This window comes from Sus scrofa, chromosome 1, assembly GCF_054392235.1.
Source record: "Sus scrofa isolate SSC_HxYL_T2T_F1_AM1 chromosome 1, Sscrofa_HxYL_maternal_Yorkshire_Landrace_v2.0, whole genome shotgun sequence".
Taxonomy (NCBI): Eukaryota; Metazoa; Chordata; class Mammalia; order Artiodactyla; family Suidae; genus Sus; species Sus scrofa.
In genome coordinates, this window is record NC_139383.1 from 216327501 (window position 1) to 216354386 (window position 26886).

At 34.6% G+C, this 26886-nt stretch overlaps 1 protein-coding gene across 11 annotated transcripts in view; it reads right to left on the reverse strand.

Annotated features, from left to right (window-relative positions):
• The window catches only part of CNTLN (centlein), a 326291-nt gene that overhangs the window by 166201 nt on the left and 133204 nt on the right, over positions 1-26886 (reverse strand). For 6 of the 11 annotated variants that reach the window (XM_084984605.1, XM_084984594.1, XM_021063278.2 and 3 more), the window contains one exon: positions 20059-20253. The exons of 2 other annotated variants lie outside the window; for them this stretch is intronic. In XM_084984605.1, coding sequence (XP_084840731.1) covers positions 20059-20253 — 195 coding nt within the window. Of the gene's footprint in view, positions 1-16446; positions 16503-20058; positions 20254-26886 lie in introns of all 11 variants that reach the window. 3 more of the 11 variants (XM_084984632.1, XM_084984622.1, XM_084984616.1) reach the window with 1 other exon arrangement.

The following is a 26886-nucleotide window of genomic DNA, read 5'->3' on the forward strand; positions in this document are numbered from 1 at the left end:
ACCACCATCTGCCTTGAATTCACTAAACCTAACCTCATTTGACCTTTTAACCTAATTTATGTGAGTCGCCATAAAAGCCCTAACTTACCATGTCAATGAGAGTTTTCCATGAAATTGTCCTACTCTCAAGGAAATTATGAACTATTTTTAAAAAGAAAAGGTTTAAAACCAAAAAGTGAACCAGTAACAAGTTTGCAGATTTAAAGTGAAATTAACCAGGCAGATTTGAAAAAAAAAAAAAAAAAAATACAGCTAAAGAGTTTAGTGCCACCTCTCTATTCTCTATCTCACCTTTTATAATTAGACTCTCACTCTCTTCTCCATGTGCACTTACCTCTTCCACAGTCCCCCCTCAAGCTGTATATCTGTACTGTACTCTGAGTAAATCTGTCATCTTAACAGTCCAATTTTCTAATTCCTTCTAAAGAATACCTCACTGTATGAGCGTCTTCTTATTAGCAAAACCAGGTAAAGACAGTATGAGAAGTTATATAACAGACCAATTTCAGACACAAATACAGATTTTAAAAACAAAAATAAATCAGTAAAATGAATAAAGCAGCACATAAAAGGTTGGAAATATCCTAGGTATCAAAAGGTTAGACATTTGATAAAATTGATCACCATTTATGATATTAGTTTATTAAGCGGCTCCTTAACCTGATAACTTCACAGTCCATGGCAAAATATTCCCTTTAAAATTAGGAACAAGACAAAGACACTCATTCTCACCACTTCTATTGAACTTTTTTATGGTAAAACATTTAAGATCAGTGTAAGACATTAGGATTTTTCAAGATGAAATAAAACTGCCATCATTTGAACAGTCTACACATAAAACTCGAAAGATTTAAATAAATATTAGAATTATTAAGAGATTAGTAAGGTTGCTGAAAACTTAAGATAAACACTTAAAAATCAACTGCATTGCTATATACAAGAAACAGAAAATTTAATAAAAATGCAAGCAGCTAAAAGAGCAACAAAAATGTAAACTACTCAGAATCTAAGAAGAGACATTACATATTACATATCTTATAAAAAAATATAAGATCTCTGTGAATAAAACTATAAAACTTTATTTAAATACATCAAAAAAGACCTAAATTGAAGGAGACGTAGCATATATGAGAATAGAAACATTTAAAATGACAAAAATAACAGTCTCAAATTAATCTTCGCAACATTTTTCAGGGATTTTTTTTTTTTTTCCCCTTTTTCGGCCTCACCCGCAACATATAGAAGTTCACAGATCTGGGACTGAATCAGAGGCACATCTGTGACCTATGCCACATCTGCGGCAACACCAGATCCTTAAACCTGGGCCGGACATCAAACTGGCAATGCCACACAGACAAGCCAGATCGTTAACCCACTGCACCATAGTGGGAACTCCAGATTTTTTCAGGGATCTTGATAGCTAGTTACATTATATTGAGGAGCAAAGGACCAACATTATTCAAAACACTGTTGGAGAAGAATATGGTAAAAACACCTGTCATATGAGTTATCAGGACTCACTATAAAGCTACAATAATTAATACAGTGTTGTTATTACAGAGATTTTTTAAAAATTACCCAAAGTAAATGGGCCCACTTAAATATGAACCCATCTATATATGTATTAATAAATGTCAGAGATGACATTGTAGATCACTGAGAAGTGGAGTGATTATTAGCATGATATGAAGTACTAAGATTAATAACCATATTTTTTTAAATTGATGAATTTTCTTCAGAGCAAATAAAAATAAATATTACATAGATTAAAGACTCATATGTGGAAGTCAAAACTATACACTTTGATGAAAATACAGGAAAATCTTTATAAGTTCAAAATAACCTAGGACTGCTTTTGTTTGTTTGGCAGCACCTGCGGCTTGTGGAAGTTTCCCAGCAAGGGATCTAACTGGCACCACAGCAGTGAAAACACCAGGTCCTTAACCACTAGGCCACCAGGGAACAATAGAATTTCTTAAACAAGACAGAATAAGCACTAAATTGAAGAGAAAATACTGAGCAATTCAACAATATTACAATGAATAACTTCATTTTTCAAAAGACACCACAGAATAAGGAAAAAGAAAAGCCATAAGCAAGAAGATATTTGCAACAATTATAATTGATAGTTCAGAATGTTGGTTGATCTCCAAACTCACTTCCTCTTTCGGGAAATAGACACATATCTCCCAATATTTGGGGGCACATATTTCCCAATCTTCTTTGCAGTTAGATAACATGTGGCCAAATAACTGAGTTATGGCCAATGACATGCCAGCAGAATGTTATGTACCATTTCTAAGTCTTATTAATAAAAACTTCTTCCTAAATGTGATTCTCTAGGACCTTTTCCCTTTCTTGCTGGCTAGAGTAGCGATGATTCCAGCACAGCTCTGGGAGCCACATTTAAAGCTAGTGGATCCAAAAAATGAAAGGAACCTAGATCTCTAAATCACCGCTTGGAAGTTGAAAATCCAAGTAACATCACATTGAACTGTTACATAAATAAGAAATAAGTCATGTTAAGCCTCGAAGATTTATGGTTTATGTAACACAGAAGCTGATATTATATTAAATAATAACCAAAGATTAGTTTCCAAAATAAAGAATTTCAACAAAGAGGTAAATATTTTAAAAGAAAACTGGCAAAGGACACAAACAGGTATTGCACATAAGATAAACCTAAGATGCTCAAGCTCATTAGATATCAAAGAAATACAAAATGAAACAAGAATGAGAAATCATTCTATCTCTTAGGAATGCAATTAAGAAGTCTATAATTTGAAACAGCCACTTTGGCAAATAATTTGGCATTTTCTTGTAAGCCTGAATATTTGCATATTCATGGCAGGTGATTTCACCCTTAGCAATATATCCTAGAGAAAGTCTTGCATATGTGTGCCAGGAGGCATCTACTAGAAAGTTCACAGCAGGAATGTGTGAATATTCCCATAGTTAAAAAGTTAAAACAAAAAATGTTCGTTGAAAAGAAGAGTGGATAAATTGTAGCTTATTCATGCAATAGACTCTTGCATAGAAGGGGAAAAGAATTATAGCTATGCTTCAATAAGTTATCCTACAAAAATAAAATTCAAAGAAATTGCAAAGTACAATATACATAGAGTATGGTATGGCTAAGGTTTAAATTAAAAAGCCATATAAAAAATAACATTATTTGGAGTTCCCATCGTGGTGCAGTGGTTAACGAATCCAACTAGGAACCATGAGGTTGCAGGTTCGATCCCGGGCCTTGCTCAGTGGGTTAACGATCTGGCGTTCCCATGAGCTGTGGTGTAGGTCGCAGATGCGGCTCAGATCCCACGTTGCTGTGGCTCTGGCGTAGGATGGCAGCTACAGCTCCGATTAGACCCCTAGCCTGGGAACCTTCATATGCTGCAGGAGCAGCCCAAGAAATGGCAAGAAGACAAAAAAAAAAAAAAAAAAAAAAACAAAAAACAAAACCATAATATTAACAAAACATAGTTTATTTATTTATTTATTTGTCTTTTTGCTATTTCTTGGGCTGCTTCTGCGGCATATGGAGGTTCCCAGGCTAGGGATCCAATCGGAGCTGTAGCCACCAGCCTACACCAGAGCCACAGCAACGTGGAATCCAAGCCGCATCTGCGACCTACACCACAGCTCACGGCAATGCCAGATCGTTAACTCGCTGAGCAAGGCCAGGGATCGAACCCGCAACCTCATGGTTTCTAGTCGGATTTGTTAACCATTGCGCCACGACGGGAACTCCTCCCAAAACATAGTTTATAGGAAGGAATTAATAAACACAAGTCCAAGAAAGTGATTATCTTTAGGGACAAGAAGTAAGATGGGATCAGAGAGACATACACAGGTAGGTAGCATCAAGAATACTGCAGACAGTTAGTTATACACTCGTTACATTTACTTTTTTGTAGATTTCAAATATTTAGTGCTGAAGATTTTTGAAAAGAAAATGAGGACATAAGGTAAAACAATATACAAAAAGACAATTCACTACCACTTGGGAAGGAAGGACTAGAGTATCAGTGAAAAGAAATAAAAATTAACAATCCTCTGGTTAAAATGAACAACCTTGTGATCTGCTGTTAGCCACAAGGAGTGTATCTCATTCACAGATAAATATAGTAATTTTAAGGCTTAGGTATCTCTCTTGTCCTTGACCGCAAGATATTCCTCCAAGGCAAGAAACAGCACTTCCACATGGAAAACAAACAATCACTCTGAGATAAGAATAGGCAGCCATTCTAAATTCAGCTAGTTAAGAGCAGGGTGCTAGGAAATCAAAGGTCACAAGTTTCAATCCCATATGAACCAATTAGCTTTGTCCTTTTCTCTGGCAAACACTGTCAGCTGGCTTACCAATAATTCAGATTATAAGTGAGATCAGGAAAAAGAGAAGACAAGTCACCACCGATACAGAAAAAATCCTTCAAATTTGCCAAAGAAGTGGTTTTTTAGGACCTAAGATTTATTGCTCTAAATGTCCACCATGTATTACCTCCTATAATTCTCAAAAAAGTTCCTAACAGGTAAGTCGTATTATAATATCCATTTTTCAAATGATGAAACTGAGACTCAGAGAAGTTAAGTAAATTGTTCAAAGCAACACAAATAAGAGACATAGATTAAATAATTTAGGGCGTTATTTACTACTCTATAAATATACTCCCACCCAAAATCATGCACTGAGAAGTACTACTATAAGCATTTGAAAAAAAATATTTAAGGATATGAAAAATGTAAGAAAGAAGAAAATCTTCCTACTATTTCCCCTCAACTGTATAATACATTTGCTCACTCTCTTTATAATCAAGGATGGTCTTTGGATCAGCTACAATAGCAACATCTGAGAAGGTATAAGAAATGCAGAATCTCGGACCCCAATCCAGACCTACTACATCCAGATCAAAAACTGTTTTACAACAATGCCACCTACCTCCAACTCTATGTCACTTAGATGCATATTCAAATCTGAGAAGCACTCACTTAGACTATTCTCAATAGCCAAGATGCACCACAACTTTTCTCAATCTGGCCCTATGCTAATTCACTTCTTAGAAGAATACAGAAACTCCTAAATAATTTTCAAACTGACATATTCTACTTTCTCTGTGAAAAGTTTGGCATCCCTACTCCTCTACATATACTTTCTCTCTGCAAAGCGTCTTTCCACAAAGCTCATACTTTATTCATGTTTCCATTATAACACATTTTATAATATTTTCCTATCTGTATAGCCATTAATGAGATTCATAAGAACAGACTGTCTTATTTGCACTAAATCTATTACCTAGAATACAGGAGTTTAATAAATATTGACTATATAACTGAATAATGAATGAATAGATGGAAGGACGAATGGATGGATAAATAAGTCTAGTTGGACTGCATCCTGAAAAAGAGTTTTAGTATTGACATTAAGAAGGATATGTTACTAATTGGTAGGCATTTTGAGTCATCCATTGAATGTATGCTCCATGAGTGCAAAGACCTGGTTTTGTCCTCTATAGTTTCCTATCACAAACAACAGTGCCTAATACACAGTAGGATATCATCAATTATTTGTAAAATAAGTTTAGGTATATAAATTAATAAAGAGTTCTGATAAATAGGATGATAACTGCATTTGACTATAATATTTTAATGAAAATGTCCTTAATACATGAAAAATCAACTTTCATTTCAAAATCCTATTTTTAAACATCTACATCAGTCTTCCATATAATAGAAGAGTCATTATTTAATCAGTCCATAAAATGTATGTATCTTAAGGTCATCTCATTAGCTACACAAAAATTCTCATCCAGAGAAGCATATTCAACAATATCTAACTAGTATTCACTCATCTTACTTTCAAACTCCAGTTACAAAGAGCAGGAATAGAAAAATCATTTTCTCTTTCATTGCCTCAGCCTGAATTTCCTCAAAGGTGAATGTAAATACCCAACTGACCACTCCTGAAAACCTTTATTTCACAGCTGTATCCAGTATGCCATTCTAGCACTTAATATTTACAAAAAACATATAAATATGTTTTATACATTTATACATAAATTTAAATATACTTAATAATACCTGTCTTAACTACCCCACTAATGAATCTAATAATCAAGCTCAAGAGATAACAAACAGCACTCCGCAATTAATTGATGCAGACTTAGGAAAGCCTAGGTCAGATTCTGAAAAATATAGGGAGTATATACACTCCTTATAAACATAAAATATATCAAAATACTTTTTAATGTAAATTATTTAATTTACATATAAAATACTAATATTTATTACAAAAAGGATTAAATAAATCTATTTTTTTTAAAAATCACTCTTATCAACAGTTATTTGTCACTTTTCTCTGTTAACAATCATAATTTTAAAGGCATGGGATACATAATCACTGGATATTATGTCTTCATTGCCTGGAATGAATCCATTCAAACTATGCCACAGAAAAAGGAGAAATATGCTTAGCTAAATTTTGGAAATTTGGAAGAAAAATGGCCAAGTTATATATACATATAAATCCTAAGCTGAAATTTACATATACAATAAGTTTCATGACTTATTGTTACATCCCTTGAAATTAATACTCCAGAAGCATAACTTCGCTAATAGTATGAGTAACCTGGTACACTAAAACACATGTATTAAAAGGAAGTAACGATTCTGGTGGGGAAAAAAAAGGTGACATAGGAGAAGGTAGCTTCCCCGTCTGCCCACAAAGTTCAACTATTTAATAGGTGCTCCAAGAACAAAAACAGCACCAGGAGATCATTAGGGTACATTTAGTAAGTTTTAGCAACACAATGGAACAAATAACCAAATAACTTCATAAAAAGAAGGAAGACAACTTCATTTTGCCTGCATCATTCCAGACTATACGCCAACATTGTTTAGCACCAGGAAGGAACATCCAAGCTAGAAAAATTTCCTTTCACCAAGAAAGAAAGAGCAAAGTGAATAACCAGCTTCTACAGCCTCTTGAAGCACACACAAAAGTTCAGCTTCAGTTTCGCCCCACTCCAACCAGCAAAGCTGAGACATACTGAGCCAGCTAGTAACAGAGAAGAAAAGCAGAGGTACTTTTAGCAGATAGGCAACAGAGTGATGGGTAGTTCACAGACATCTGCTCTGCAGGCAATCTCAGCAGAGTTCACCACTGATGAAGCCACGAATTCACTGAGGATCCTTGCAGATCCCAACAGATTTTATTCCACAGGTTTCTGAGTTAGCTGGTGCCAGCAGCCTGAGTTCCTCTCCACTCCATCTGCACCACCTCCCCTAAGTCCTGCTGAAGGCAGGAAGCACATCAAGCCACCCTTTCTGCTGTTACACAATTATAAGACACCAGTTTCACAAACCTCACTTAGTCCATACCAGAATCTAGAGCCACACCCACAGCCAGCTTGAGCTTTCGCAATTGTATGAGTACAAGTTGCCAGCCTAAGCCAATTGGTGCCATCTTCATACTCCCTCTGCCATATTCAGGTCACCAGTATCTCCCTGAAAGAAGATTTGTGAACATATCTTGTGCCCTAGGTTTTGCAGCTGCTGCCCAGGGAATGCCCCTCTTTATCACTTGACTCTGGTGGCCAGTGTGGTTTGCATCCATGGTCCAATAGGATGGTAGCAAACAGAAACAGTTCTTAACTGGCTATCCTTCAAGTGCTTAGTAGAGAGGGAGCAGAAAGAAATGTCCTTCTATCAGTGTCTGAAAGAGGTCTATGTGCATACTTCAAAAGCTGCTGCCTGAGGGTCTGACTTCCAAGGAGTTTGCATATGGGCGCTGACTGAAATCCTCCCTTACAGGGCACTGACAGATCTCAGCACACTCTCAACTACTGGGAGCCAAGAATAAAGAAGGATGTTTTGACAATCAGAAAAGTCTGAGAGATAATCAAAAGCTAGCATCAGGTGAGTCAAGTTTCACCTCCTGACTCCACTTCTGTCTAGGAGAGGTGGCTGTTTTATTTAATGTGTGGAAACTAACATAGAGTCAAGGGAAATGAAAACAACAACAACAACAAAACTAGGAATATATTCAAAATGGAAGGACAATATAAAACCCCAGAAATAGATCTTAATGGAGGTAAGTGATTTACCTGAAAAAGAACTCAAAATAATAGCCATAAACAAACTACAGAGCTAAAGATACATCAACTGAACTGAAAAATACACCAGAACAATTCAACAGAAGATTAGATGAAGCAAAAGAAAGAATCAGCAAACTCAAAAGACAGAGGAGTGGAGTTTGTCCAATCAGAGGAGCAAAAGAAAAAAAAAAAAAAAAGGAATGAAAAGGAGTGAAGATAGCTTAAGGAACTTATGGGATACCATCAAGTAGGATAATATTCACATTACAGGAATCCCAGAAAGAGAAAAGAGGGAGAAAGCGAAGAAAGCTTATTTCAAGACAAAATGACTGAAAAATTCCCTAAGCTTGAAGTTCCCACTGTGGCTCAATGGGATCGGTTGCCTCTTGGGAGCACTGGGTTGCAGGTTTGATCCCTGCCTGTCACAGTGGGTTAAGGATTCAGGTTGCCACAGTGGTGGTTTAGGTCATAACTGAAGCTCAGATATGATCTCTGGCCTGGCAGGGGAAATAAAAAATGAAGAAAAAGAAAATTCCCTAATCTGAGAAGGAAACAGACACCCAGTTCCAGGAGACCCAGAGAGTTCCAAATAGGTGAGCACAGAGACTCATATAAAGACACATTGTAATTAAATTGTCAAAAGTTAAGACAGGAGAAAATCTTAAAGGCACCAAGACAGGAGTTTCCTTCCTGGCTCACCAGTTAACAAACCTGACTAGAATCCATGAGGATGTAGGTTCAATCCCTGGTCTTGCTCAGTGGGTTAAGGATCCAGCGTTGCTATGATCTGTGGTGTAGGACACAGACACAGCTTGGATCTGGCATTGTTGTGGCTATGACATAGGCCAGTGGCTATAGCTCTGATCTGACCCCAAGCCTGGGAACTTTCATGTGCTGCAGGTGTGGCCCTAAAAAGCAAAACAAAAACAAAAAAGCAGCAAGACAAAAACAACTTGTTAGGTACAAAGGAATCCCCATAAGACTATGAGCAGATTTTTCAGCAAAAACTTTACAGCCAGAAGGGAGTGGCACAGCATGTGGAAAATGGTGAAAGAAAAAAACTGCCACTTATGAATACTCTACCCATAAAGCTGTCCTTCAGAATTGAAGGAGAGATAAAGAGGTTTCCAGAGAAGCAAATGCTGAAAGAGTACATCACCAGGACCAGCCTTACAAGAAATGTTAAAGGTTTTCCTTAAAGCTGAAACGAAAGGATGATAATTAATAAAAGGAAAAGATACAAAAGTATCAATCTCGCTGGTAAAAAATATGTAGTTAAATTCAAATACCCTAATTTTGTAAAGATGGAATATAAATCATATAAATCCAGTATGAAGGTTAAAACACAAAAGTAGTAATAATAACTTACAATAACTAGCTAAGGGATATATAAATTCTGATATCAAAAACATAAAAAGTGGGGAGCAAATAAAAATACAGAACGTTACTAAGTGTTCTAACTAAAGTTGTTATCAGCTTAATATAAAGTGTTATAAATAAAAGATGCTTATGGAGTTCCTTCTGTGGTACAGCAGATTAAGGATTCAGTGTTGTCTCTGAGGCAGTGTGGCTTTGATTCCTGGCCTAGTACTGTGGGTTAGGATCCAGCATTGCCGCAGCTGTAGCATAAACTACAGCTGCAGCTCAGATTCAATCCCTGGCCTGGGAGCGTCCCCATGCTACAGACAAGGCTGAAAAACAAAGAAAAATAAGATGTTTTATAAGCCTAATGATAATCACAAATCAAAATCTATACTAGATACACAAAATACAGAGAGATAATAAGTATCTACTACAGAAAATTATCAAATCACAAAGAAAGAGACAAAAAGAAAAAAGGAACAAAGCAATCTCAAAAGGGCCAGAAAACAACTAACAAAATAGCAATTGCAAGTCAGTAAATATCAATAATTCCTTGGAGATAAAAAGACTAAATTGTCCATTTAATTCTCTATATCAAAAGATTTAGAGTAGAAGATTCCTTGTGGATGAGTGGGTTATAACTGCTGTGGTTCAGGTCGATGGTAAGGTATGGGTTACATCCCTGGTGCAGGAACTTCTGCATGCCATGGATGCAGACAAAAGAAGGAAGGAAGAGAGGATGAAGGAAGAAGAGAAGAGAAGAGAAGAGAAGAGAAGAGAAGAGACAAGCAAGTAGTCGAACAGATGAAGGAAGAAGAGAAGAGAAGAGAAGAGAAGAGAAGAGAAGAGAAGAGACAAGCAAGTAGTCGAACAGATTAAAAAAAAAAAAAAACAAAAACCAAACTATATGGTACTTACAACATTAAAACAGACTCACTTCAGGAGTTCTTGTCATGGTGCAGCAGAAACGAATCCGACTAGAAACCATGAGGTTGTGGGTTTGATCCCTGGCCTCACTCAGTAGGTTAAGGATCCAGCATTGTCATGAGCTGTGGTGTAGGTCGCAGATGCAACTTGGATCTGGCGTTGCTGTGGCTCTGATAGAGACTGGCAGCTACAGCTCCAATTAGACCCCTAGTCTCAGAACCTCCATATGCTGCGGATGTGGCCCTATAAAGACAAAAGAAAAAAAAAAAAAAAACAACAGACTTACTTCAAATTTAAAGTCACACAGTCTGAATTTCACATGTGAAGAGATGTAAAAAGATAATTCCATGCAATCAAAACAAAAATGTGTGGGGGTAGCTATAATTATATTCTAAAATGCACTTCTATCCAAAGACTGCAAAAAAGAGAAAAATAAGTTCATTATATAATGATAAAGGGGTCAATACAACACAAAGATATATCATTTGTAAATATTTATGCACCCAACAAATGAGCATCTAAACATAAAAGGAAAAACTGACAGACTTGAAGGGAGAAATATATAACAATATAATAACAGTAAGGGATTCAATACCCCACTTTCAACAGTGGATAAATTATCCAGACAAAAAGCCAAAGGGAAACATTGAATTTAAATGATACCTTAGATCAGAAGAACCTAAATTATTATTGTTCTATGATGTTTAACATGTTTTGTCAAAAATACTAAAAACTGGGAGTTCCCGTCGTGGTTCAGTGGTTAACGAACCCAACTAGGAACCACGAGGTTGCGGGTTCGATCCCTGGCCTTGCTTAATGGGCTAAGGATCCAGCTTTGCCATGAGCTGTGGTGCAGGTCGCAGATGTGGCTTGGATCCCGTGTTGCTGTGGCTCTGGCATAGGCGGACAGAAAATTCAATTTTGACCTCTAGCCTGGGAACCTCCATATGCCATGGGAGTGGCCCAAGAAAACGGCAAAAAGACAAAAAAAAAAAAAAAATTCTCATCAAAAGAAAAAAATTGTAATTGTGTGAGGTAAAAGATGTTAACTAAACTTATTGTGGTAATCATTTTGATATATATATACATATATAAAACAATTATGTTGTACACCTTAAACTAACACAGTGTTATATATTAAATACATCACAATAAAAATAGGAGGAAATTAAAACAAGTAAAATCAGACAAAACAGACTTTAAGGCAAAAACTGTCACTATAAAATGACATTTTAAAATGATACATAAATCCTAAAATAAGTTATTCCAAGTATAAATATATATGCACCTAACAGCAGAGCCCCAGAATACATGAAGCAAAAATGGACAGGATTGAGGTGAGAAACAGACAAATAAAGGACAAAATACCTAACAGAAGATGAACAAGGAAATGTAAGACTTAAAGAACACTGCAAGCCAAACAGAGCACCCAAACAGGACACTCCACTCAGCAAAAATAGAATACACCCTATCTTTAAGAATTATGTCCTATTACCCATAATAAAGGACAAAATGAGTGAACTAAACAAAGCACGAAGGTTGAAGCAAAGAGAAAAAAAAAACCTTTTGAAAATATAAGAGTCAAAAAGATATGGCACATAGTGACAAGGTCTAATATGTACGTAATTGAAATCTCACGAGGACAGGAGAGAAAGAATACACAGAGCCATATCTGAAGGGATTTTAAGCAAGACTTTTCCAAGAATGAAGAAAATCATATAAAGAAAAACCTTTATAAACTCTAAAGCACAAATAAATCAGAAAGATCACATTTAAACAAATCATATAGAAACTGCTGGAAAAAAAACTGAGAAAAATGTCAGAGCGTGAAAAAGTTTCCTTCAAAGAAGCAAGAGAGAGCTAACTTGCTTCTTCAACTCAAAAATATGGAAGCCAGAGGACAACCCCTATCATCCTTAAAACACAGAGAGAAAAAGATTCTGCAATTCTAACTACCTAGAAAATATCATTCAGAAATGAAGGCAAAAAAGATATTCTCTAATAAAAATAAAATGAGAGAATTCACTTTCAGCAAACTCTCACTAAACAAAATGCTTTAAAAAGTGCTTAATGCCGAAGGCAAAAGATCCTAGAGGAAAACAGAATTGAAGAAAAGAATGAAGAACTGGGGAGTTCCTGTCATGGCTCAGTGGTTAACGAATCCACATCCTCATGGATCATAGTACTAGTACTACTAGTACTGTTACCCAACTGGTATCCATGAAGATGCGGGTTCAATCCCTGGCCTCGCTCAGTGGGTTAAGGATCTGGCATTGCTGTGAGCTGTGGTGCAGGTCGCAGACACAGCTTGCATCTCACATTTCCATGGCTATGGTAAGCCAGAAGCAACAGTTCCAATTCAACTCCTAGCCTGGGAACTTCCATATGCTGTGGGTGCAGCCCTAAAAAAAACAAACAAAAAAAAAAAAATTAAGAACTTTCAAAAGTAAGTGAGGAAATAAAGGAGTTAGAATGTATTCAGTTCCTTGTATAAAAAATTAAATACACTCTGATGTTAAGTAGGTTATTTAAAATATACTCTAAAAAGTCAAAAGACTGGGAAGTTCCATCAGTTGAGAAGATTCCTATCAGATTAAATCTCCTTCAAATAACTTTCTAAACTCTGAGCAAAATGAAAAAAAAAAAAAAAAAAAAAAAAAACGCTGCCTGAAGACAACAGAAAATGGTCAAACACAAGAACAATCTAGATAAGAACTGATACTGGGAAAACAGAATAACACTAAGTTTCTCAGTTTTGTGAATTTTTATCTGAAAGAGTTTCATAACAGACATGATGTGGGGAGGCTAGAATTCCAATAGAAACTTGTAATTTTACTGGCTTAAAGAACTATAGGACAGGAAATTCCCATTGTGGCTCAGCAGTAACAAACGTGACTAGTAACCATGAGGATGTGGATTTGAGCGCTGGCCTTGCTCAATGGGTTAAATATCCTGTGTTCTTGAGCTATGGTGTAGGTCACAGACATGGCTCAGATCCCGGTTGTTGTAGGCTGTGGCTATGGCCAGGAGCTGAAGCTCTGATTCGACCCCTAGCTGGGGAACTTCCATATGCCGTGAGTGCAGGCTAAAAAAAACCAAAGAACAAAACAAAACAAACAAAAAAAAAGGACAAAGTTCGGGTCTACCACAGCAGCTAGAAAGAACAGAAATTCCAGAAGAGTGAAAGCCAAAATAATGCAAAACTATGACTGACAGCTGAAGCATTCACACACTGTGCAGACTTCTAAGCAATCCAGATAAATTTAAAATAACTTGAAAGCAATTTACCTCTTTCCACACGAAGGAAAACAAGGCTTGGAGTTTAAGTCTAACTTATTTAAATACTGAGAAGAGGGAGTGGGAGGGAAGAAGAGAGAGAAAGACAGCTCAGAACTTATGACTAATACCACAGAAACCAGAGTCTCTCTAAAATATCTATTACTATATAAATAATCCAAAATTATTAGACATAGAGAAAACATTAATATATGACCAATAGTCAAAAGCAAAGGAAAACAACTAAGTCATTAAATCCAATGAGACCCAAAGATATAATTAAAATATAATGATCTTTTTTTGCTTTTTAGGGCTGAACTCACAGCATATGGAAGTTAGCAGGCTAGGGGTCGAATCGGAGCGACAGCTGCCGGCCTACATCACAGCCAGAGCAACACAGGATCCGAGCCACATCTGCAAGCTACACTACAACTCATGGCAATGCCAGATCCCTGACCCACCGAGTGAGGCCAGGGATCAAACCCTCATCCTCATGGATACTAGTCAGATTCGTTTCCATTGTGCCACAACAGGAACTCTTAAAATATAATGATTTTACAGAATCTATTTTAAATATTATAATAGAGACATAAAGAAAAATATGTAAGATATTAGCATATAGAAAAACTCCACAGATATATACATATTTATAATAATAATTCAAATGAAAAATCTGGAACAGAAATAAACAATATCTGAAGAATAATTAACAGAAAAAAAAACTTAATAGAAAACTGAAGATAACAGAAATGTCAGTTAACTGGAATAAAAATTAAAATAAATTATATAATCTAAAAAATACAGATGAAAAGATCGAAAAAAATAAAGAGAGACATTGATTTTTGGAACAAGGAAAAGTCTAACATAAGTGAAATGGGAATCTCAAAAGGAGAAAAGAGAGAAGTTGGAAAAATGTAGGAGAAAATAACATCAAAAATTTCCTCAATTCAGTAAAAAAAAATATTATTTACAAAAATCTAGAAGCTTATCAAACTGCAAGAAGGATGACTGCAATGAAAATCACAGCTGAGAATATCATAGTTAAAATGCCTAAAACCAAAGGTAAAATACTGGGGAAAAAAAGTCAGACAAAACTGACAGATGACATTTAAGTGAACAATAAAAACAATTCCCACATTGTTAAAAACACTGGAGTCTAGAAGACGGAAAAGTGACATTTTAAAATTTTTTTGAAAAATATATAGTTAATTAACCCAAAAGGAAGGAAGAAAACTAGAACAGAGAAACAAAAAACAGGTCAAATGGAAAACAAATGGTAATATGGTACACCTAAACCCAGCCATATTAATAATTATATTAAACTTAAATGGATTAACCCTGCAATGAAAAGGAAAAAACTGTCCCAAGGAATAAAAAAATAGGATCTAACCAGGTACACTTTAAATACATAGTTAAAGACACCTATAGGTGAAAATTCAAAGAATGGAAAAACATATTACCATGTAAAATGTAGCCATTAATACACTGTTTGGCTATATTAACACCATAAAATTAGATTTCAAATAAAGAGAATATTAGTATAGTTAAAAGGGACATTTTGCAATGGCAAAGGGTTTAATTAGTCAGAAAGACATGACAATCATAAAACACCACAAAACGGCTTTAAAATATATGAAGCAAAAATTGACAAAATTAAAGGGAGAAACAGAAAAATCTATAATCATACTGAAATGTTTTAACAACTCTCAGCTACTGATAGAAAAACTAATTTAAAAATTAAGGATAAAAATCACTAAAGACAGAAGATCTGAACACTGCCAACCACAATGACAATTAATATTGATATTTAAGGACCACTCTGCCCAATAGCTGCAGAATACAAATTATTTTCAGGTACAAGTAGTATATTCATCAAAACTATATGCTGAGCCATACAATAAGTTTCAATAAAATTTCCAAATACAGTAATCTTACGGAGTACTATCTCTGACCATAACAGAAGTATACCAGAAATGAATGAAATAAAATACACGGGGAAAAAAACAAATATTTCAAAAGTAAACACTATACTTCCAAATAACTAAAGGGGTAAAAACAACATTACAAGGGAAATTGGAAACATTTCTAACTAAATAATTATTTGTAAAATTGACAAGCCAATACTAAAAGTTCTATAAAAGGAGCAGAGCAAGAATACACAGAGCATTCTTGAAAAAGAACAAAATTACCTCTACTACCCTCATTTCAAGAGTTCCTATAAAGCAATATATATTAGTGGGTATTTTTCTGGACTCTATTCTGTTCTATCGATTATTTTGTCAATCATTATACCAATACCACACAATCTTGACTTTTTAGCTTGATAAATATGTCTCAAAATCAGTGTATATCTCCTCCAACTTTATTTTTTATGAAACTTGGTATTTCTCTTTTAGATTTTTCCCTTGCATTTCCCGATAAGTTTTAGAATAGGCTTGTATTTATCTAAAGAAATACATTCTCCTAGAATTTTCATTGTGATTACATAATAGATCAATTTGGGGAGAACTGATATTTTGACAATATTGCATCTTCTGATTCATGAATTTTAGCACAGCTGTCCACCTGAATCTGTCTTTTAATTCCACTTTTGTATGTCTTGTACTCTTCAGTGTTTAGGTCTGGTGCATATTTTGTCAAATTTTTCCTTAATTATTACATAAGTTTTGATGTTATTATAAATGGTCTTTTAAACTTCAATTTCTAATTATGTGTTTCTAATATTTAGAAATATAATTGACTGTTGAATACTGATGTTATATCTTGCAACACTGCTAAATTTACTTACTATTTCTAGGAGCTTCATCATAGACTCAGTAGGCTTTCTATACGGATGCTCAGGTTCTGTGAATAAAAAGAGTTTTACTTCCTTATTTCTAATTGGTATGATTTTATTTGTTTCTTGCCTTATTGTACTAGTTAGACTCTCCAGTACACTGTTGAATAAAAATGACTTGTTCCTTATGGAAAGCATTCAGTGTTTAATAAGCAAGAAATAATATGTCTTACACAATCTCTTCTAGTGATGTGAAAAAGAGAGAATACTTTGCAAGTCATATTAGGACATTAGCATCACCTTAATATCAAAAATGTTAACAAGAAACATTCAAGAAAAGTACAGCCCAATATCCCTCATAAATACAGATGCAAAAATCCTAAGCAAGATATAAGCAAATTGAGTTCCATAATATATAAAAATAAAAAACATTACAGTGAAGATATGTTTATGTCAAAAGTACAAAACTGAATTAATAGGTGAAAGCAATCAATGTAATTAACCTTGTTAACAGAATGAGAAAAGCCCATAGCATGACCTTAAAAGGTACATTGTGTAAATCAATACTTGTTCATGAAAAGACTTTCATCAAAATATAAATAGATCAAAACTTCATAATATGATAACAGATATTTACAAAAAAAAACATAGCATATAGAGTGTTTAAATGTGAAATAGCGTAAGTTTCAAAAACAGCAAAACTAATCTATGATGATAGAAGTCAAAACAATGGTTACTTTGTAAGGGTAGCTACTAATTAGGACCACTAAGGAAGTTTATTGAATAATGGTAATAGTCTATATCTTGATCTGTGTGGTATTTATATGGATGTGCTAATCTGTAAAATGTCATTGAATTATACACTTAAGGTTTGTACACTTTACTATCTGTATGTCGCACTTCAATAAAATTGTTTACAAAAAATTTCAACAGTGTTTTTCATGAAACTATAAATTTTCCTTAAAGTTATATATCTAAGTGCTATCTGCCAACATGGCCACCACACTTTAAAGAACAGTAAGAAAGTAAATCTATCAAATATAAAGACATTACAAAGCTATACTAATTAAGATGATGTAACATTGTCTAGTAATACAGAGAATACAAAGTCTAGAAAGAAACTCGCAAATATATTGAACTAATACATATGAAAGAGCCCAGCACTATACAAGAAAAAAAGGGGGATAATTCAATGGGTTGAACCAGAAAAACTGGCTATTATTTGGAGACAAATAAATAAAAATGTAACCTTACTTTATACTGTACATGAAACGCAATTCCAAATGAATTGTGAATATAAATGCATAAGCAGAGCTTTAAAACCTTTTGAAGAAAACAGAAGTGCACATATCTCTGGATTGGGAGTAGGGAAGGATTTCTTAAATGAGATACCAATGCACTAACTTTAAGAATTTCTGTTCATCATATGACACATTAAAGAAAATAAAAAGACAAGATAAACACTGAGAGAAGATACTGTCACACATTTAACTTACTAGAGATTAATATCAAAACATTTTACAAACTTTCACAAATCAGTAAAAAAAAAAATCCAGTAGAAGAATGTATAAAAGACAAACAGATATTTTGCAGGGAAGGGCACTCATTTGGCTAGTAATCATTAGAAGACATATTTTATCAGTAATATATAGATGATAATCAAAATTAAATTACTTTATACTAATTCAGTTGTCAACAAACTAAGCGTGACAATACCAACTAGTGAAGAAGATGGGAATCAACCAAATCTCTTAAACGTTGTTGGTATGAGTAAAATTTATGAAAACTACTTTAAAAACTAACTGACCATTACTTTGTGAAAGTAACATTTTCACACTTAAATTCAGAATTTCCATTCTGAAATACGTATTTCACCAAAATGCATGCACGTGTGTACTAAGAATTATTTATAAAAATGTCAATTGCAGCATAACACTTGAGAGTAAAAAACTGGAAATAACTATAATACACATCTACAAAAGAAAGGACAAGTAGTTATGATATAATCATATACAATAGGATATTTTAAATCAGTAAAAACAAATGAAGTTATACCAAACTTCATAGATGAAATTTAACACAGTAATGAGTCAAAACTGCCAAACCCAGAGTTCCCGTCATGGCTCAGTGGTTAATGAATCTGACTAGCATCCATGAGGATGCACGTTCGATCCCTGGTCCTCCTCTGTGGATTAAGGATCCAGCGTTGGCGTGACCTACGGGGCAGGTTGCATATGCGGCTCGGATCCTGTGTTGCTGTGGCTGTGGGGTAAGCCAGCAGCTACAGCTCCAATTCCACCCCTAGGCTGCGAACCTCCATATGCCACAGGTAGGGCCCTAAAAAGAAAAATAAAATTGCTAAACCCCAGGCAAAAGCACATTATGATACATTTTTACAAATGACAAAACCAAAAAATAATCTATTTCCTCACAAGTTTGTATGTAATAAAACTTTCTAAAAAATAATCAAAATGATAAAAAGTTTAATGGTTACTCTGGTAGGAGAATCAAGGTACCAGAAAAGAGAGGAGGATTTAAGTAGATATAAGTTATTAGTAATTTCCTATCCTTTGATTAGCTGGTGGGACCAATAATTTTAAAAAAACTTAAAATAAATATGCATGTAACAAATAACTATGTCATGATATAAATTTTAAGACTAATCCAATTCTATGCACCTGATGTCCAAAAATGCAATATAATATTATCAAAACAAATTTAAAAACTGTTGTCTCAATTTTGTGTGGTTAGCAAGACAAACTATTCTGGGTTGAAAAATTACTGCTAAAGGATCATTAATAAACATTTAAGCTCATAAGTATATACTCATGTTAATTTCAAATTTAAAGAAAAACTAAGTGTCTTAAAAACAAATACATTTATAGGAATAAGATTTTTTTATAGTACATATTTAGACCTGAAAGTTACCTTGAAAATTACTTAAAAGAGGTACCACTGATTATTTTTATATATGACAAACTCTGCACTTGACACACATTATTTCTTTAATCCTTACCAAACTCTATGACAAAGATATCATTAAGATCAAAATTTTATTCAGGAAGAAAATTTGGCTAAAAGGGTTAAGAAATATGTTCAAGTTTATAGGGCTCATAAGCAGTGCTATATCTTGATCTCAGGTTTATTTGAATCCTGAACCTGCCTATTTATCTATACATTTGTACTACCTCACTTAACAGCACAGAAAATAGGTAGAAAAGTCAAGTAATCTGCTCAAAATCATCTATCAAGGTAGTGGCAGAATTGGAACTAAAAGATATTAATTACCATACACCAGAAATTATGGAAAGTACTCTGTGAGACTTCCTATTCAATATTCTTTTCATTCCATTACCCCATTCAATAAAAATGGGCATGCCCTACTAATTTCCTCTTCATTATCGTATACTAGCCAAATGTTTCATCCCAACATCAGATACACAGTGTATTTCTATATATATAGTATTCATGTCTACAGATCACAACAATAGCACAATGCAAAACTATCTGCCACGTTTATTCTAATATGTGCAAATTTATTTAAATATCTGTGTTTTAGTCAATTGTAGGAAACAATTTCATATGATATTATAGTAGGTAACAGGTTAAGAAAATGTCTCTCACCTGTTCCGAGTGGTCTGAATCACATTCTTGAGGCAAAGGACAGAGCGCTCCTTTTGATTCCTGAAGCTTTTCTTTTAATTTAACATTTTCTTGCTCTTTTTGAAACAGCTGATCCTGAAGTTGAACAACACTTTGTCGGAGCTTAGCTTCACTTGCCTTTGTGGTTTCAAAACAAATGTGTAACTCATTGTAAAGCTGTTTCAAAAAATATGTCCCAATTTATTAGTAATAAATCAGATATGTTTGTGTATATATATATTTAAACATACATATGGTCTATATATGACACAGTTTTCACCCTCAAGTTACTTCAATAGTCTAAGAGAAAAAACAATATATATCGGAGTTCCCGTCACGGCGCAGTGGAAACGAATCCAACTAGGAACCATGAGGTTGCAGGTTCAATCCCTGGCCTCGCTGAGTGGATTAAGGATCTGGCATTGTCATGAACTGTGGTATAGGTCGCAGACTCAGATCAGATCTGGCATTGCTGCGGCTGTGGCGTAGGCCAGCAGCTATAGCTCCGATTAGACCCCTAGCCTGGGAACCTCTATGCCACAAGTGCGGCCCTAAAAAGACAAAAAAGAAAAAAAAATATATATATATATTTATATATAAGCACACAGAAAACTAAATGATATAATAATGTATCAATATGAAACTCCACATGATCTTAAAAATGCAATATGTTTTATTAACCAGTTGTAATATAGGAAAAATGTGCTAAAATTCTAAGGAGGATGCAAACATTTAAGATAGCTATATTAATATTGGAGGGCTTGATGAAAAAGAAAGGACATGAATTGAGCCATGATAGCATTATAGAGAATGAAAACAAAGAGTCATCCTTAAGATAGAAGAAATATATTAAAAAAAACTATGTACAGTGGTATGAAGAAACAGGAAGGAACATAAGATATATCAGCCTAATTGGATTCAATATATACATTTGAAAAAAAAGAGATAAACTTTGAGAGTTCATTAAGGTTGACTGATATATTTCCATTTAGTGTAAATTAGCATCTACTGCCAAAGTTGGGGAGAAGCAGCAGAAGGAATAATAAGAGCTAAACAATAAGACTGTAGATGGAAGGTAAAGACTTTTGAAGGCCAAACTAGGGATGATAGACCTGCTCCAGTAGACAAGAGGAAAATCACTGAAGACCTTGAACAGAGTGATAAACAGAATCAGTGTTCCAAAGTCATGACAGATAATTTTAACTTTTTAACTCGAGGTAACACGAATTAAATAAATTTAAAACTAGAGTTTATTAAAACTGTGAGACAGCATATGTTTCGTAAGTGGTATTCTACAGACAGTCACATATGGTAAACAATGGTATTCCTCCAATACACCCAAACTTACTTGCTGATGAAAATCCTAACTTAAAATTGTGATTTAGTGAGGAATAATTCAATTTGTCTCAGTTGATATTCATTAAAAAATTTGTAGGTGTATTTGCTGACAACATTGGGAACATGACCTCAGGATTAAAATTTGCTTTAAAAAAAAAAAAGGCTAATACTGAGATAGTGAGACCTTATAAGAAAAGCAAAATCCCCAAGGGTAGAATCTTAAAACTGTGTTGCTAATAACAGTAGGTTTTTGGGTTTGCTTATCCAATTCAAGACACAGAAAATCTTTGATTAGTAGGCCTTGCCTCATGGAAAGAAACTTAACTACATAAAAGTTGGCAGAGTACTCTTCTGTTTGTATGCTATAGTTTAAATTTTTTTAAGTTTAAAATGAAGTTCTCATTGTGGTTCATCAGGTCAAGAACCCAACTAGTGTCTGTGAGGAGGCGGGTTCGATCCCTGGCCTCACTCGGTGGGTTAAGGATCCAGCGATGCCACAACTCTGCTGTGTTAGGTTGCAGATGCAGCTCGAATCTGACATGGCTGTGGCTATGGCATAGTCCTGCCAGCAATGCCACAACCCTTCTGTGTTAGGTTGCAGATGTGGCTTGAATCTGACATGGCTGTGGCTATCGCATAGTCCTGCAGCCACAGCTCTGATTCTGCCCTTAGCCTGGGAACCTTCATATGCCACAGGAGTGGCCGTAAAAGGGAAAAAAAAATTTTTTTAATAAAAAAGATTTGTGAAACCACTTTTGTAATGCTTTTTTTCAGACATATACTTTGTCCAAAAAACAATTCCCTCCAAATCACTCCTCTGACATTCAATTAGTTTAACATAACTTATTTTTTGTAAAGGATTAATACTTCTACATTATTGTAGATACTTTAAATAATCCATTTCACTTTACAGTCAAAGTCCAAAAAAATTTTAAAAAGGAAGGGTTGTCTTTATGATTTGTAAAGAATCAAAGGATGTAAATATAAACTTTCCCTTCCAATTACTTTTATACCAGGGAGTATGTCCAATGTCCTTTCCACAGCTGATACCATTGGAGAGTCTAGGAGGGAAGAGAGAGTAGGAACCTGACAGCTTGGAGGAACAATGAAGGGATCGGGGTGGGCCTTATAGTGACCTATCCTGTGCCATGCTGCTACCTTCATGATTGAGTTTAGGGTAGGAAAAAAGAGCAAAATTTGGAAATAAGAGCTAAGTTGACCACAGAGAAATGAAGCTAGGATGAGTGCCAACAGCATACAGAGTCACTAACTCAGTGAAAAGATTATTTAACGCCTTTCTCTTTTATATGCTTTATAATATGAACCAGCTTTTACTTTTTAATCAGCACAAATCTTTAGAGGAAAATATAGAACATAATATTATTAAAGAATGCATAGTTTTCAAATTATATACCTCAATAATTTTTAAAAGTTTACAGATTTGGAATATTTGAGAATTATGAGCACAAGTAAGTATTGACAAGCTTCTTTCCCATTGTGCAAAGGGCAGGCATAATAAGAGTGCATCATCAGGAATGAGGACTGATTTACTAGCCAATAGTGCCATGGATATAGTACATTTTCCTCTTGGGTGTCATGTCTTGGGATCTTCCTTCACAAATGTAAGGCCTGGGCCTATTTTCTTCATGTAAGAAGGCTCTGTCTTAATGTCTCCTTTCTTGTCTCTTTTCTTCTCTCCCTTCTTTCTCACTTCCATTAAAATGAAGACTAAAATCTCTCTTCTTGTGTTCTCTATTGGCTCTGCCATTCAATTTATGCAGATGTACTTCCTATTCAGAAGTCCTGGCTTGATCTCATATGTCTGGGTGGGCAACTCAAGACACTGAGGCAAATCTTATCATTCTCTAAAAATATGCATCCCTCAAAGCTGCAGGTAAAAAAGAACTGAAAAGCCTGAAACAGATGACCTAGATCAGCCTAATTCTAGGAATTGGGACAAACTTTCTATTACTCCTTAAATACATTCTTAGCTCTTAATCCTAAAATACATCTCCTACTTGCCCATTTTCTTTTTTTTTTTCTTTTTTTTTTTTTTTATTTTCCCACTGTACAGCAAGGGGGTCAGGTTATCCTTAGATGTATACATTGCAGTTACAGTTTTTCCCCCCACCTTTTCTTCTGTTGCGACATGAGTACCTAGACATAGTTCTCAATGCTATTCAGCAGGATCTCCTTGTAAATCTATTCTAGGTTGCGTCTGATAAGCCCAAGCTCCTGATCCCTCCCACTCCTTCCCCCTCCCATCAGGCAGCCACAAGTCTCATCTCCAAGTCCATGATTTTCTTTTCTGAGGAGATGTTCATTTGTGCTGGATATTAGATTCCAGTTATAAGTGATATCCTATGGTATTTGTCTTTGTCTTTCTGGCTCATTTCACTCAGGATGAGATTCTCTAGTTCCATCCATGTTGCTGCAAATGGCATTATGTCATCCTTTTTTATGGCTGAGTAGTATTCCATTGTGTATTTTCTTGATGGCTGATTGGACTTCACTTTCAATAAGATCACTTAGCTGTGGAGTTAAAAGTAAAGAAAGCAAAGACAGCCTTCCAGTCATTATTAATTCTAGGCCCCAGTCCACCAATAAAATTGGCTAGAAAAGCCTTCAAGGAGATTGTCTATTTTTATCTCTAAAAAGTTTTTTGGTGACAAAACCTCAGGATAACAGAATTGTTTTTTTTTTTTTCTCTAGTAGATTTTACAAGGAGGCAAAGATTTAGGATGTTCTAATTCCCTGGTTAGCCACTATCTTATTCATATCCCATAATAATAGCAGAGTGAGTAAAAAAAAATAGTTATCAAGTGAGTAAATTAGGTAATATAACAAATTCATTCATCTACATAGTTTTAGGCATCCTGATTAGATATCCTTTTTATCTATTAGCAATCACAATTAGTTTCAGAAGTTTTTTCTACAATTTCTTGCCTCTGATAGTTGAAAAATCTGGAATAGACCAGAATTTTTTATAATATTTTGGGCTATAAAATTTTAATCATACATTCCCCTATACACTTTAGAAGTATCAACTGTGATAATCCATAAGCAATTTATTATGTTTACTATTCTTCAGGTTATTTTTATTGAAGAAATTAAAGTGAAAAACAGTAAGAGGATTGCTAGGGGATAGAAAGCAAGTTATCTCCAGAAAGAGCACCCCAAACTCCAAGTCCTTTAATTTTCAGAGGCTAAGATTGAAGTACTCTTATTCTCATATTTTTATCAGTGTTTTTGAACAAGATGATATGTTATTTACCTTAACAATTTGCAAATGTATAACTTCTATGACCCAATGACTAATTTGTTCAAAGAATACAATTTTCCATGTTAGTAAGTTACTATTTGCTACTCTGAAACAATAAATTTTACCAGTGAAAACTATATGTTTATAGAAGAAAATGAGAAGAAGAGAATCTGATCAAACATGCACTTTAAATTAAAAATATGTATAACCTAACTCCTTATTTTCCTGGATTAATAATAGATTGTGTCATGTAATTATCATTAAGTAGAACAAAAAGTGATAAAATACATATTTAGTATCCCAAACATGTTAGATGGTCCAGAAGTTGAAAATGCTTACAATTCCTCTATATTTACACCATACAGAAGTACATAAACAACATGCAAAGACAGAAAAACTAATGTAATTTATATAAATGGCTACAAAATGCTCAGAGAAAGGAAATACACTAGCTTCTTTTTATTTCTCTTGATGGGTGTTTCTCTTCTAGAGCAGTCCTAAGCATTATTTGGTAGGTAATTTGTGTTTGAAACTAATGATTTGTTATGGTAATGATAATATGACTCACGTCTTTTCTGTGCTCAACATGTTAAAAATTTAAATCACATGATTATTTCAATAGAGGCAGAAAAAGCATTTGACAAAGTCCAATATCCATTCATGATAAAAACTCTTACCAAAGTGGGTATAGAGAGAACATACCTTAACATAATTAAAGCCACTTATGACAAACACAAAGCAAATATAATACTCATTGGAGAAAAGCTGAAAGCCTTCCCACTAAAATCTGGAACAAGACAAGGATGCCCACTCTTACCACTGCTATTCAACATGGTACTGGAAGTCCTAGCCACAGGAATCCGACAAACAAAAGAAATAAAAGGCATCCAAATAGGAAGAGAAGAGGTCAAACTGTCACTGTATGTAGATGACATTGATACTACACATAGAAAACCCTAAGGACTCAATCCAAAGACTACTTGAACTGATCAACAAATTCAGCAACATAGCAGGATATTAGATTAACATTCAAAAATCAGTTGCATTTCTGTATACTCAAAATGAAACATTAGAAAAGGAATACAAAAATATAATACCTTTTAAAACTGCACCCCAATAATTCAAATACCTGGGAATACACCTGACTAAGGAGGTAAAAGACTTATATGCTGAGAACTATAAACCATTAATCAAGGAAATTAAAGAAGATGTAAAGAAATGGAAAGATATTCCATGCTCCTGGGTTAGAAAAATTAATATTATAAAAATGGCCATACTACCCAAAGCAATTTATAGATTGAATTCAATACCTATCAAATTACCCATGACATTTTTCACAGAACTAGAACAAACAATCAAAGAATTTATATGAAACCACAAAAGATCTAAAATTGCCAAAGAAATCCTGAGGAACAAAAACCAAGCAGGAGGCATAACTATCCCAGACTTCAGGCAATATTATTACAAAAGCACAGTCATCAAGACAGTGTGGTACTGGTACCAAAACAGACAGACAGACCAATGGAACAGAACAGAGAATACAAAAATAAACCCAGACACCTATGGTCAGTTAACCTTTGACAAAGCAGGCAAGAAATAAAATGGAAAAAAGTCTTTTCAGCAAGCATTGCTGGGAAACCTGGACAGCTGCATGCAAATCAATGAAACTCTAACACACGCTCACACCATGCACAAAAATAAGCTCAAAATGGCTGAAAGACTTAAATATAAGACAAGATACCATCAAACTCCTGGAAGAGAACATAGGCAAAACATTCTCTGACATCAACCTTGTGAATGTTTTCTCAGATCAGTCTCCCAAAGCAACTGAAATAAGAGCAAAAATAAAATAATGGGATCTAATCAAACTGACAAGTTTTGCACAGCAAAGGAAACCAAACAGAAAACAAAAAGACAACTCACAGAATGGGAGAAAATAGTTGCAAATGATGCAACTGACAAGGGCTTAATCTCTAGAATATATAAACAACTTATACAACTCAACAGCAAAAAAGCCAACAACCCAATTGAAAAATGGGCAAAGGACCTGAATAGACATTTTTCCAAGGAAGATGTACAGATGGCCAACAAACACATGAAAAAATGCTCAACATCCCTGATTATTAGAGAAATGCAACTCAAAACTACCACCTCACACCACTCAGAACGGCCATCATTAATAAGTCCACAAACAACAAATGCTGAAGGGG